Here is a 12,248-nt window from a genome sequence, read left to right on the forward strand (position 1 = left end):
GCAGGGGCAACCGGCCGGAGCGGCTTTAGTTTACCGTTGACAGGGACGAGACCGGGCTGCCGACGCGGACCAAAAATGATAAAGATAAAGAGAGAGACAGAATCACAGAAAGCGAGAGGAAGCAGCCATTCCAGCCATGGCGGAAACTGGAAAGGGACAAGGGGGCAAGAAGAGAGAGAGAAATCATAAGTAAATAACGCGGCGGGAGAAACCAACCAGAGCGATGTCAAAGGCCACGCGGGACTAGTAGAGTACCAGTAATTAAACCGGGCTGGCCAACGGCGGCGGCTGGGTTAGTTGGCGCGGTCAGCGAGACTGCGAGAGAGACGGAGGGTGGGAGGGAGGAAGCCGCGGAACACGTGTGGCAATGTCACACCCCACGCGGCGGAGCACAACAGAATACCACCATCCTCCTCCTCGTCGACGTAGCCTACCGCTACTGCTACGACTCAGTTGCATCCATCCATAGGCTCCGTTCACACGCACCGTGCTTCCTTCTCCAGCCAGCGAGCGAGCGAGAAGCAAGCAAGCAAGCAAGAGGAACCCAACTGCGCCTCCCCCGCCTCCCACGCCACACCATACCATACCTAGATCCTCCACCAGGCGGCGGCCCCGTGCCCGGCCCATCTCCCCCGTTTCCTCTTCCCCGCGCCGGCGAGTCAGGTGCTGAGACCACTTCCACCGGCCGTCCGCCATCAGGTACGCGAGCTTGCGTTTTCCGCTTCAGCTTTCTGCAAAGGGCAAGAGCTGCATCGTGTCTGGCCGCGGATCTTTACTTCACTACCAGCTCTCCGTCGGCTCGTTTGCTCTGTTTTGCTCCCACGGAGAACCCGCCGATCCTCCCGCCTGCCTTTTACGATCTTTTCTTGTTGGGGGCGTACGCTGCTGCTCTGCTTGCCTCCAGGTTTTTGCGGCGGGGATTTGCTGCCTGCCTCCAGGTTTTTCCGGCGGGGATTTTCCCTCTCCCTCCGGCAAAATCTGCTTGCTTGTTCCGATTCTGCTGGTTTGTTTCTTTCTTTCTTTCTTTCTTTGTTTATACTTCGTCTCCGTCTCCCTCGTCTCTCGCTCACCCTCAAAAAATTCAGTCCCCAACTCCGATTCCATTCTTCTTCTTCTTCTTCTTCGCCCTGGACGATTCCTTCCGTTTTGCTGCCTTCGATCAACAGTTGGTGCTCTGCTCGCTCGTTTCCTCTGATGCTATGTTAGATAGATTAGATCGGATGCCATCTCGTTTTCGTCTGCTTCACATCCATCTCTTTCGCACGCCATGCATGGGACGGACAGCGATGCACGAGTTTTTGGCAGTTTACAAGCTCTGAAGAACCCTTCCATTTCCTCTGCTTTGCAGATCAGAACCAAGGATGGCCGGCGGCGGCACCAGCATCAGGAAGTATGTGGGCGCCCTCAAGGACTCCACCACCGTCAGCATCGCCAAAGTGAACAGCGACTACAAGGTACTACCAAGCACTAGAAATCACCATCTCCACCTCTCGCTCTTGCATCATTCATCCCAAAATTTCGCTTCTAGAGATTGCTTTTTAAAAAAAAAAATTGTAATGTTATCGCTCTTTGCAACAGCAACTGGACATCGCCATCGTCAAGGCCACCAACCATGTGGAGCGCCCTGCAAAGGAGAAGTACATCAGAGGTAGCAGCAAACCCATGTTTCTACATGGAGGAGCAAGAGCATGATCTTTCTTCTGTCGAAAACGCCACGGTTCTCATCATGTGCTTCCTCTTCTCAGATATCTTCATGCATCTTAACTCCGGGAGGGCTCGGGCGGACGTGGCCTACTGCATCCGTGCCCTTGCGCGACGCCTCTCCAAGACGCGCAACTGGGCGGTATGTCTCACCATCATAAATTTCCTCATATTCATGGTATATAAGATTGAGTCCGAGTAGATGGATCATGGATGGAACCTATCCAGTTTGTGCAGTTCTGCACCCTGTCGTTTTACCCGAAAATTCAGACTGTTGGTTCTGTCAGTCTATATGTAGCAATTCCATTATCCAAGCAAATGATTTCTGTTTAACTTGCTACTGTCTGGGTGATGTTCAGTAACTAAGGTAGAATGGTGCTTATGATTGATCAACTTTCGTTTCTGATTCGTCAGGTTGCACTCAAGACGCTAATTGTGATACACCGTGCCCTTCGCGAGGTCGACCCTTCTTTCCGTGATGAGCTCGTCAGTTACGGAAGATCTAGCGGCCAAATGCTACACATGTCCTATTTCAAAGATGACTCCAGCCCTGATGGTACTAGCTAGTTGCCGCTAACTTTACCTTGGTCTTGGATTAGTATCTGAACTTTCTCTTCCACAAAAAGAAACAAGAACTTTCTCCTGACATGGTGTATTTGCAGCTTGGGATCACTCCGCGTGGGTGCGCAATTACGCTTTGTTTTTGGAAGAGAGGCTCGAATCTTTCCGTGTGCTGAATTATGACGTCGAACTGGATCCATTGGTACGTAATCCAATGCAAGTTTATTTATTGATGGAAACAAACAAATATTGGCTTGGTTCATAGGGTGTCAATGGGTCACTTTAATTAGCATCTTATTTCTGATAACGATTATCTACAGGGAACACGAGATGTTGATACAACTGGTTTGCTTGCACAACTGCCGGCATTGTCGCAGCTTCTTTTTCGGCTAATCAGTTGTCAGGTGATTCATTGAGTTCTTATTCTGCGAAGTGAATCGGATCCAATATTTTTGAGGTGTCATGGTATTTAAATCTGCATTGCTAACCGTTGATCCATATTTTTTAGCCGCATGGGTCGTCATCTTATAACACCATAATCCAGCATGCCCTTGCAATGGTGAGCATTCAGAGCATTTATAAACAGTGTCTTATCTAATGGTGATTTCATCAGCCCTTGACTTTGTTTTGCTCGTAAATGGAAGGTTGCTACGGAGAGTATTAGGATCCAGACAGCCATCAATGATGGCATACTCAATCTAGTTGACAAGGTACTGGCCACTAGCTTATCTTGTAATCTTGTATGCTTTATTTGTTTCTCTTACACCATTGGCATCTTCTGCACAATGCAGTTCTTCGATATGCAAAGGGACGACGCTATTAGGGCCCTTGATATATACAAAAAAGCACTCAAGCAGGTCCATTACTTTTTCCTTATTCTTGGTCAACTAATTACTTTGTTAGTTTGAATTGGTTTTCCAGAACACCTGAAATCGCAGGCTACGTGGCTGAATGATGTTCCTGTTTCTCTATACTTATCGTCAGTTTTACGTTGTGCAGGCAGGGCAACTTTCTGGATTTTACGAGACGTGTAGAACCATACATATTGGGCGGGGTGAGAAGCTGTTAACAATCGAACAGGTTTGGTTCGCATCCTCGGGACTATTCGTATATTTCCATTGTTGTTCTTATGTTTGTAAACTTGCTGGTAACCTATCGATGACACATGCAGCCTCCTGCGTCATTCTTGCAAGCCATGGAAGATTATGTGAGAGATGCTCCTCTTGCTTCAAAAAATCAGGTTTGGAACTTATACAAGTCAATAATGTATTTTCCTTCTAGAAAGACCACATATTAAGACTAAAGTAAGAAACAGTTATCTTGCTAAAATGGAGTTTCCGGTTGACTACATGAGCTTTGCTTGTCATTGTTTGTCTTTTCTATTTTCGTTCTTGCTAATATTTCTAGGACAACTTTATTTGTTTACAGGCTGTACTGGCAATAGAGTACAACAGAAAACCAGAAGAGGAAGAAGCATCAACTCCACCACCTCCTCCTCCTCAAGTATCAACTTCAGAGAAAGAACCGGAACCAGAGCCGGTTAAAGAAGTCGCGCCCAGAGTCGAGCAAATAGATTTGCTGGTGATTTTCCATGTCAACCGACTCGAGCAACCAGATATTACCTTATTTATAATCGAATTGGTCTGACAAATTCATCTCTGCTTGGCAGGGGATGGATGAACCGATCCCTGACATGACAGCGCTTGATCAAAAGAATGCTTTGGCGCTGGCAATTGTTGAACCAGGTACATATATTTTCCAAATGGAGCGTCGTAATTTGTTAATCATGTGAAATGTCGGAAAAACAAGAAGAAACCCAGGCACTGAAATGCGTCTGCCAATTCTTGCTCTTTGCTGCAGATAACGGGCCTAAAGCTGCTGCTGGTTCCGAAAATGTCGCCACGAGCTGGGAGCTAGCACTCATCACAGAACCCAGTGCAACTGAAAATGTTGCTACTTCGAGAAATTTGGTGAATACCTGAAACACTTACCTGCAATTTCTTTACCTGATGATGACCATGTCTCTGAAATCGACTGACATTTTGCCGTGCTACAGGCCGGTGGAATGGACCTGCTCACACTCGACAGCCTCTACGACGACGCGCACCAGCACGCGCAGCAGAACGCAAGCTACAACCCCTGGGAGCAGCCGGCACCGGTGGCATCATCGGCTCCCATGGCGTCGATGATGCAGCAGCAGTATCAGCAGCAGCCGATGCACAACCCGTTGTACGCCTCGGCGCAGCAGCAGCAGGCCTTCATGCTCCAGCAGCAGCAGGCCTTCGCGCTCCAGCAGCAGCACCAGTACCAGCAGCAGTACCAGCAGATGATGATGATGGGTGCGCCGTCTCTCCATCGTCAGGCATCCTCCAATCCCTCGTTCCATCGCCAGGCATCCTCCAACCCGTCGCTCCATCGTCAGGCGTCCTCCAACCCGTTCGACAGATCGTACACGCCGGCAGCCGTCGGCGGTGGTGGTTACCCTTATGCTCCGGCGATGCAGCTCCACACCAGCAACGCCTACACTGGAACTGGCATGATGTAGAGATGCTTCTGGTGGTTTTTCCTTTTTGCTTCGCCGTTGCGATTTTTTTAAGAAGTTAGTAGGAACCTGATGTATAGTTGAGATGAGTAATAGCAGGGGAAGTATTTTTCCCCGGCTATTTGTAGTCAGGACGGTTGCTTGTGCTGTGCAGCCGTGAAGTATTTGTCCATGGAAATTAAATTCTGGAAACATGGTGACAATATTTGAAACAGGAGAAGAGAGATGAACATTATGAAAAAACTATGTGGTTGCAACAGAGCAACTTCTCTCTCCGTTTTGGGATGGGAGAAAAAATATAACATTATTAAAAAGATTGAAGTTTTCCCCTTTGAGATAGGAGAAAAAATGGAATTGAACTGAAACTATGCGTCAACAGAACTGGCCGGTCAGACTGAAGCAAGATGCATTATGTTCAGATATCATACTGACGAAAGGCGGCAGAAGGTAGACAGAGTATGCAGTGATGCCATGGCAAACAGCTGACTGATGCAAGTGAGATCATCAATGGATGTTCAACTTCCTACCAACAAAAAATCCATAGTGCTAGCAGGCAGAGGATATCTGTACATGCAACTGAAAAGGCTCACTTCACTGATATAAACAAGGTCAAACGCATCAATGCTCCAAATCGTACTGCAGATATTCACAAGTTTGATCCCTATTTCTAGCAGGGTGCCACCAGGGTGCCACTAGAAACACACAGATCACAGGTTCGGGAGAGGATGAAGCGCTGGAGATCAGAAGGCGCTGTACTCGTCCTCGGAGTTCATCTGGAGGAACCACACGATGGCCAGCCCGAAGACGGCGAAGGAGGACAGCTCCATCGTCAGCGCACCCCATCCGATGACGCCGGCGTGCTTCAGGATCGACGGGATGGCGATGCTGCCCACGATGGACGCGCCCGTCAGGAACTTGGTGAAGTTCACCCACCTGCATACAGTGGCAAAATTGCATCAGGAAAAAAAGCTACAATAACTATGTTTTGAAATCACAGATGTTCCACAATAAGACTGGTCAATCCTTTGAAATCTAGATATGGTGTAAGAACCTCTGTCAGAAAAGGTTACAAGTGCCACCTGCGCCACTAAGGTAAGGCATATATTTTGAAGTAAAAAACTGTTGTGAATCATCAGTTTTGACAAACGTGATTAATAACGAAGAGCCGGTACTGGTTACCAGGTATTAGATGATCACTTACCCATCATTCTCATTCGACATGATGGATGGAGAATCGGAGCCCAGGAAAAATATGAGCGGCATGGGTAGTATGAGGTACATCAGAACTGCAGAAAATGTCATGAATTACTTACATACTCCTGAAAACAATTACTACCAGATAAAGGTTTGGTAGCGTGAACAAGAGCCTCTAACCTGTTAACATTGGCCACCAGTTGTTATAAAGAGCACAGGCCTGAAGAAGGCAGAGTTGCAGAGATTTAGGCAACATCGAGAAAATGATTAAAAAAAAAACTGACGCCGGGATGTTAAATGTCCAAGCTTACCAAAATCTGCAATACGATTCCACCAGATACTAATATTGCCAGGGCGGCAAGTCTTCCACTATGCAAACATGTCCTCATACTGCGTGACAGTGCCATCGTTTCCTTTGATGTTCTTCAGATACCGGTACTGGAACGAGTAAAAGGTGGACAATCAAAAACAAAGCTGGCATAGTTGGGTGAAAAAAACAGTGTGATCATGAACAACCGACGGCTCCGCATGACCCAATCACAATCATTTGACTTGTTACAGAGTATACGCATAAACAAACTATATCTTGTGGATACTAGTATTAGGGATGCTCTAAACCTGTCTAAATACACAGCGTCACGATCCATATTCTCATTGTGCCTCGGACTAATGAATTGGCACCTCTGTCAGACCTCACACTTGGTCGCAGGCTTGGAGCTAGGAGCAGCAAAGGGAAATCATCCGAAGCAAACACACGGGGTCGAATTTCGCCACCGGCGTCTGCTCCGGACGGCCGTGGTGTGAAGGAGGAAAGAGGAAGCGAAAAGGAACGCCTTAGGGTACCGAATTCCGATGGCCGGAGACCTACGAGACACATCCACGGATTCGATCGTGACTCGTGCGCGACGCAAAGTAATCCCCTCTCCCCGGCTGGCTGGCCGGCCCAATCCGGAGGAACGAAGGGGCGATTCAGATCGGAGAGACGCGGACAGAGTGTTTTATCCCTCTCTAGTCCCCGGCAGCACCCCGCCCCGATTCGAGGAAGGAACCGGACGGGAACGCCGCGGTGGCGGGGGCGGAAAGGGTGGGGGGGCTTACCGCGGGCTGTGAGGCAGAGACGGCGGCCGCCGCCGCGCGATGAGGAGGCTGCGGCGGGGGAGAGGTCTCCGGCCAGACGAATCGATGGCGATTGGGGAGAAGGGCCGTTGGTAGAGTGGACGGGACCGAAGGGTGATTAGTTAGCTACCCCGGTGTTATTTTATTTTATAATTTGTTTATTAACCGTTGTCCCTAATCGCGAGGGTTCCTAATCGAGTTGGAGAAGGATCTGGCAGGCGGCTTCACCGGCTCGACCCCCCGCTGATGTAGCACCAATTCGTTTTTTTTTTTTTTTGCCACGGCATATTTTTTTTAACACGGTAGAGACGCAATCATTCGTATATACACGCGCACACACATCATACTCTTATAAGCATCTTTGAAAGACTGAGTCGACATATCATCTTAAGATTTACGAAGTCATTGTAGACGCCTCGTCATCGATGAAAACGTCTCCTTGCACTCAACGCGTATCGCCGGAAATCCTGAAATAAATTCAGAAATAATACGATCACCAGGACTTAAACCTTGGTGGGCTGGGATATCATTGTCCCTCTAAGAGCATCTCCGGCCGCGCCCCCATGACAGCCCCAAACAACTTTTTTATCGTCGGCTGTAGAAAAAATTCCCGGCCATGCCCCCAAGACGTCGTTTTGGGTTGAATTTCGTCAAAACTAGCCTCGGTGATCCCAAACCAAGCCCAGCCCCCCGGAGGCGCTTGGGGCGATCGGCGCTATTTTTACACACACAAATTCATTGTCAGTCTCTCTCCTCTCCTTTTTCTGCTAGACCCACCATATGCATGCAAAGCAGAAATTTCTGCCCCCCCCTCCCTCTCTCCGCATGTGACCGGCTGGGGTGGGGGACGGATGAAAAAAACTTCACCCCTAGTCCAAAATATCTGCCAGGACAACCCTAGGAGGCCTAAAAAACGCATCTTGCACGCGCGGGGGGCGGGGGGGGGGGGGGCACTACGGCTGGAGATGCTATGCTCTAACCATTCAAGATCCAACCACCGGTTGGTTCGCGGTAACAACATCAATTTGTTTGTGAAGACTAGTTAGTGTGCTTGTACAATGTACGTATTTATGAGAAAAAACATGTACATCCTTGTTAATAGGCAAATATTCAATAAAATAAATAATGAAAGCCTAATGATGTACTAATAAATATGGGAAATGATGCTAATCATCCGAAGGATCGGACATTTTCCATCTGCCTCCTCATGCGCACGACACGTGTCCCGTGCGTTGGGCCGCAACTATGAAGTCGATGGCGGGTGCGGGTGAGAATCTAGATTGCAATGTCGTTATTTATTTTTCCTGAAACATTACATGTGTTGTAAAACTTATTTTCGCAACAACACATGTGTTGCAAAAAATAGAAATTTGGGAAAAAAAACTGCAATATGATTTTTTGCTGCAAAAAAATTATCTACTCTTGCAGGAAAAAAAATCTACAACAAACACTCAGTTGCAAAATATTTATGCAACAAGACTTCTGTTGTAGAGAAAGAATTCTACATGTGTTTCCGCAACACGTCTTTTGCTGTGGAAAATAATATATAACAAGGAAAACTCTTCCCATCAGCCGGTCGATTTCTACGACCGTATAGTGCAAGTAGGGCGTAATGACAAGTTTCTGCAATTTTGTCTCTGTTTCAAAAAGTTGGAGCAAAATCTTTTGGTGCAAAAATTTCTACAGCCTGACCTACTTTGCAAAAGTTTTTTACAACATGAACTTTGTTGCAAAAAATTTTGCAACACGATCCTTGTTGCAGAAAATATTCTATAACAAAATCTATTGCAAAAAAATATACAGACGTTTTCGCGACATGCTTTTTTGTTGCAAAAAAATTCAACATAATCTATGTTGCAAAAGACTCGTCAATCATTTTTTAACCCGTCAGCCGGACGACGTAGTAGCGTGCTTGTTTCCGCAACTGGAGCATTGTTTCAGGATTTTGTATGATGAACGGATGCGACCGAGCTGGTGATTGAACGGTACACGCGTATGCATCGAACGGTTAAAAGTTGGTGGATGGTTTCTACAAATCCATCGGTAGATACGTAGAAGTCCCCAATAAATATTACCAAACTTATACTCCCACTATTTCATAATATAAGAATGTTTTAGACTAATGTAGTGTCAAAAACGCTCTTATATTATAAAACGGATGAAGTATATCATAATAATGCACTAATAATAAATTAATCATTTTCTTTTGGCACGTGAGTAATGATTTAATTTCTTGTATTCAATGGAGGAGATTTCCTGCACAGGTAAGGGGTCATTAAGAGCATCTCTAGCATACCCCGTATAAGTGGTTAAACCCGTAATTTTTTTTGTGTTTTGCAGTTTTTGTCGTAAAAAGTGTGCAGAATAGAAACCGTAAAAGTGGTCCAACCTGTAAATTTAATAAGGGACACGAAAAAGCCACACCCGAAATCTTTGTTTTTGAAGGTTGGAGTGCGATTCTAGGGGGTGTATACTGGTCAAACCTCGTCGGAGCAAACACACCACCGTGAAGTTTGCCGGAATCCGCCCGAAACTCGTCCGAATTCCTCGCCGCACGCCGGAAAAGGCCGCTGGACGCTGCAACCGATCACAACCGGTTTGAATTGGACGAGCTCGACCTCGTCGTGGCCTCCCATGACCTCAGCCTAGCTGCCGGAATCCCCCCGGCACGACCGGCAAAGGGGCATGACTCGGCCAACGTGGCTGGCAACAAAGCAGGACAGTATCGACGGGCGATGGGGCATGGCCAGCGAGGTTGAGCGCGGCCGGCGTGGTGATGAGGTGCGGCCGACATGGTGATGAGGCGAGGCCGACGGGGACGGAGCGCGTCCGACGGGCGACGGGGCATAGCCGACGGACGAAGGCGTGCGGCCGACGGGCGACGGGGCGTGACCGACGGGGTTGGACGCGACCGGCGTGGCCAACACGGCCGACTGAAGGAAAGGGGCAGCGACCGCCGGATCGGAGGAAGGAGCTTTTTATTCTAGTTTTACAGTTTTTGTTCGACCATAGCTAAAATGGACCCTTACAATGTCTTTTTTTATCTGTATTCCATTCTTACAGTTTGTGTTTTTACACGATCTTCTAGAGATGCTCTAACATATGGAAACTTTCCATGCAAAAAGTATATAGTGAAAATTTTGAGCGACGTTGTTGTATTTTATAGCTACAGTAATCTATCACAAACTCAATGGGCTAATAGAACAGTGATCTACGATCAAACCTAACTAATCAAACAGTGATCGATCACCCCTCAAAAAGTACATAGTGAAAATTTTGAGCGACGTTGTTGTATTTTATAGCTACAGTAATCTATCACACACTCAATGGGCTAATAGAACATCGATCTACAATCGAACCTAACTAATCAAGCAGTGATCGATCTACAATCGAACCTAACTAATCAATGCACCCACGCCGCACCCTCTCCAACCGTGTCGTTTCCACCCCGCCCGCATCACCGTCGTCGAATTCGCCCGATGGATGGTCGGGCCGACATCCCGCTCACCCCTTCCTACACCAGCGACTCCCCCCCCCCCCCCCCCGCTGCGGCCGTCGGCGCAAACCCTAGCGCGGGGAGCTTTGGCTTCGCCTCCGCCGATGCTCCTCCAACCACCAGTCTCGTGCGCGGCCTTTTCATGGCGCCACGGACGACCTCGGCGGCGGGTGGCGTCGCGCCGGCGCCCGCCGTGAAGACACGTGCCTCCCTCTCGAAGCTCCCAAATGCGGCGGTGGCAAAGACGGCCAAGGTGTCCGGAAAGAAGAACAAGGCGGTGGACGGCTCCTCTAGACGACCGAAGAAGAGACTTGCAGGGCGTGCGACGGATGCGGCGGCGACTGAAGCGCTGGCGAGCTCGCTTGCTGCTGCTAGAGGCCGATGCGCACAAGGTGGTCGATGAAATGCCCAAAAGTTAAAATTCGGCCAACTTTTTTTTTGAATTGATACATATGGATAGCTTATCTGTTTTGTTGTATATACTTTGTAGTTTCAATGATGAGACATATATGCCAATGATAAACGACTTGGTTGGATGATGATGTGATGTGGCATGATTTCGAATTTTTATGTCATGATGAACCTGGTTGGCTGATTTTAAACTATGCTATGTCGCGTTTTGATGTTTGAAATATCACCATATTGTAAAAAATGAACATAATGCAAGCGCCGGCTGCTGGCGCGCGATGTAGTTTAGCGCGCGTGCTGGAGCGGCTCGCGCGCGCTATTTTTTCGGCGGTCGCTGGAACCAGTGCTCTTCGACGCGCTAAAAGTCGCTATTTTGACGCGCCAAACTATTTTTAGCGCGGGGGGTGGTTGTGCGGCTGTTGGTGTTGGGGAACGTCGCATGGGAAACAAAAAATTTCCTACGCGCACGAAGACCTATCATGGTGATGTCCATCTACGAGAGGGGATGAGTGATCTACGTACCCTTGTAGACCGTACAACAGAAGCGTTAGAGAACGCGGTTGATGTAGTGGAACGTCCTCACGTCCCTCGATCCGCCCCGCAAACAATCCCACGATCAGTCCCACGATCTAGTACCGAACGGACGGCACCTCCGCGTTCATCACACGTACAGCTCGACGATGATCTCGGCCTTCTTGATCCAGCAAGAGTGACGGGGAGGTAGGAGAGTTCTCCGGCAGCGTGACGGCGCTCCGGAGGTTGGTGATGACCTTGTCTCAGCAGGGCTCCGCCCGAGCTCCCAGAAACGCGATCTAGAGGAAAAACCGTGGAGGTATGTGGTCGGGCTGCCGTGGAAAAATCGTCTCAAATCAGCCCTAAAACCTCCGTATATATAGGTGGGAGGGAGGGGGCCTTGCCTTGGGGTCCAAGGACCCTCAAGGGGGTCGGCCGAGCCAAGGGGGAGGACTCTCCCCCCCCAAACCGAGTTGGACTAGGTTTGGTGGGAGGGAGTCCTCCTCCCTTCCCACCTCCTCCCTTTTTTTTCTTTTCCTCTTGATTTTTCTTCTCTTGGCGCATAGACCACTTGTGGGCTGTCCCACCAGCCCACTAAGGGCTGGTGTGTCTCCCCAAGGCCTATGGGCTTCCCCGGGGTGGGTTGCCCCCCCCCCCCCCCCCCGGTGAACTTCCGGAACCCATTCGTCATTCCCGGTACATTCCCGGTAACTCCGA

At 48.6% G+C, this 12,248-nt stretch overlaps 2 protein-coding genes across 2 annotated transcripts; one reads left to right on the forward strand and one right to left on the reverse strand.

Annotated features, from left to right (window-relative positions):
* Nucleotides 1-557: 557 nt before the first annotated feature.
* On the forward strand, nt 558-5,118 carry LOC123402178 (putative clathrin assembly protein At5g35200). Its single transcript, XM_045096059.1, has 16 exons — nt 558-699; nt 1,349-1,454; nt 1,579-1,648; nt 1,746-1,843; nt 2,116-2,257; nt 2,364-2,464; nt 2,583-2,666; nt 2,771-2,821; nt 2,907-2,972; nt 3,054-3,119; nt 3,262-3,342; nt 3,434-3,502; nt 3,691-3,843; nt 3,932-4,007; nt 4,123-4,232; nt 4,319-5,118. Exons 2-16 carry the CDS (start codon nt 1,362-1,364, stop codon nt 4,805-4,807), a joined length of 1,749 nt encoding a protein of 582 aa, XP_044951994.1. The 5' UTR covers nt 558-699; nt 1,349-1,361; the 3' UTR covers nt 4,808-5,118.
* Nucleotides 5,119-5,371: 253 nt separating this feature from the next.
* On the reverse strand, nt 5,372-7,236 carry LOC123402179 (vacuolar protein sorting-associated protein 55 homolog). The gene is made up of 5 exons (XM_045096060.1): nt 7,097-7,236; nt 6,310-6,436; nt 6,179-6,218; nt 6,006-6,090; nt 5,372-5,737 (listed from the first exon to the last, which is right to left on the reverse strand). The coding sequence occupies exons 2-5, from the start codon at nt 6,403-6,405 to the stop codon at nt 5,545-5,547; spliced, it is 414 nt and encodes a 137-aa protein (XP_044951995.1). The 5' UTR covers nt 6,406-6,436; nt 7,097-7,236; the 3' UTR covers nt 5,372-5,544.
* Between the last annotated feature and the right edge of the window lie 5,012 nt (nt 7,237-12,248).

This window comes from Hordeum vulgare, chromosome 6H, assembly GCF_904849725.1.
Source record: "Hordeum vulgare subsp. vulgare chromosome 6H, MorexV3_pseudomolecules_assembly, whole genome shotgun sequence".
Classification (NCBI taxonomy): domain Eukaryota; kingdom Viridiplantae; phylum Streptophyta; class Magnoliopsida; order Poales; family Poaceae; genus Hordeum; species Hordeum vulgare.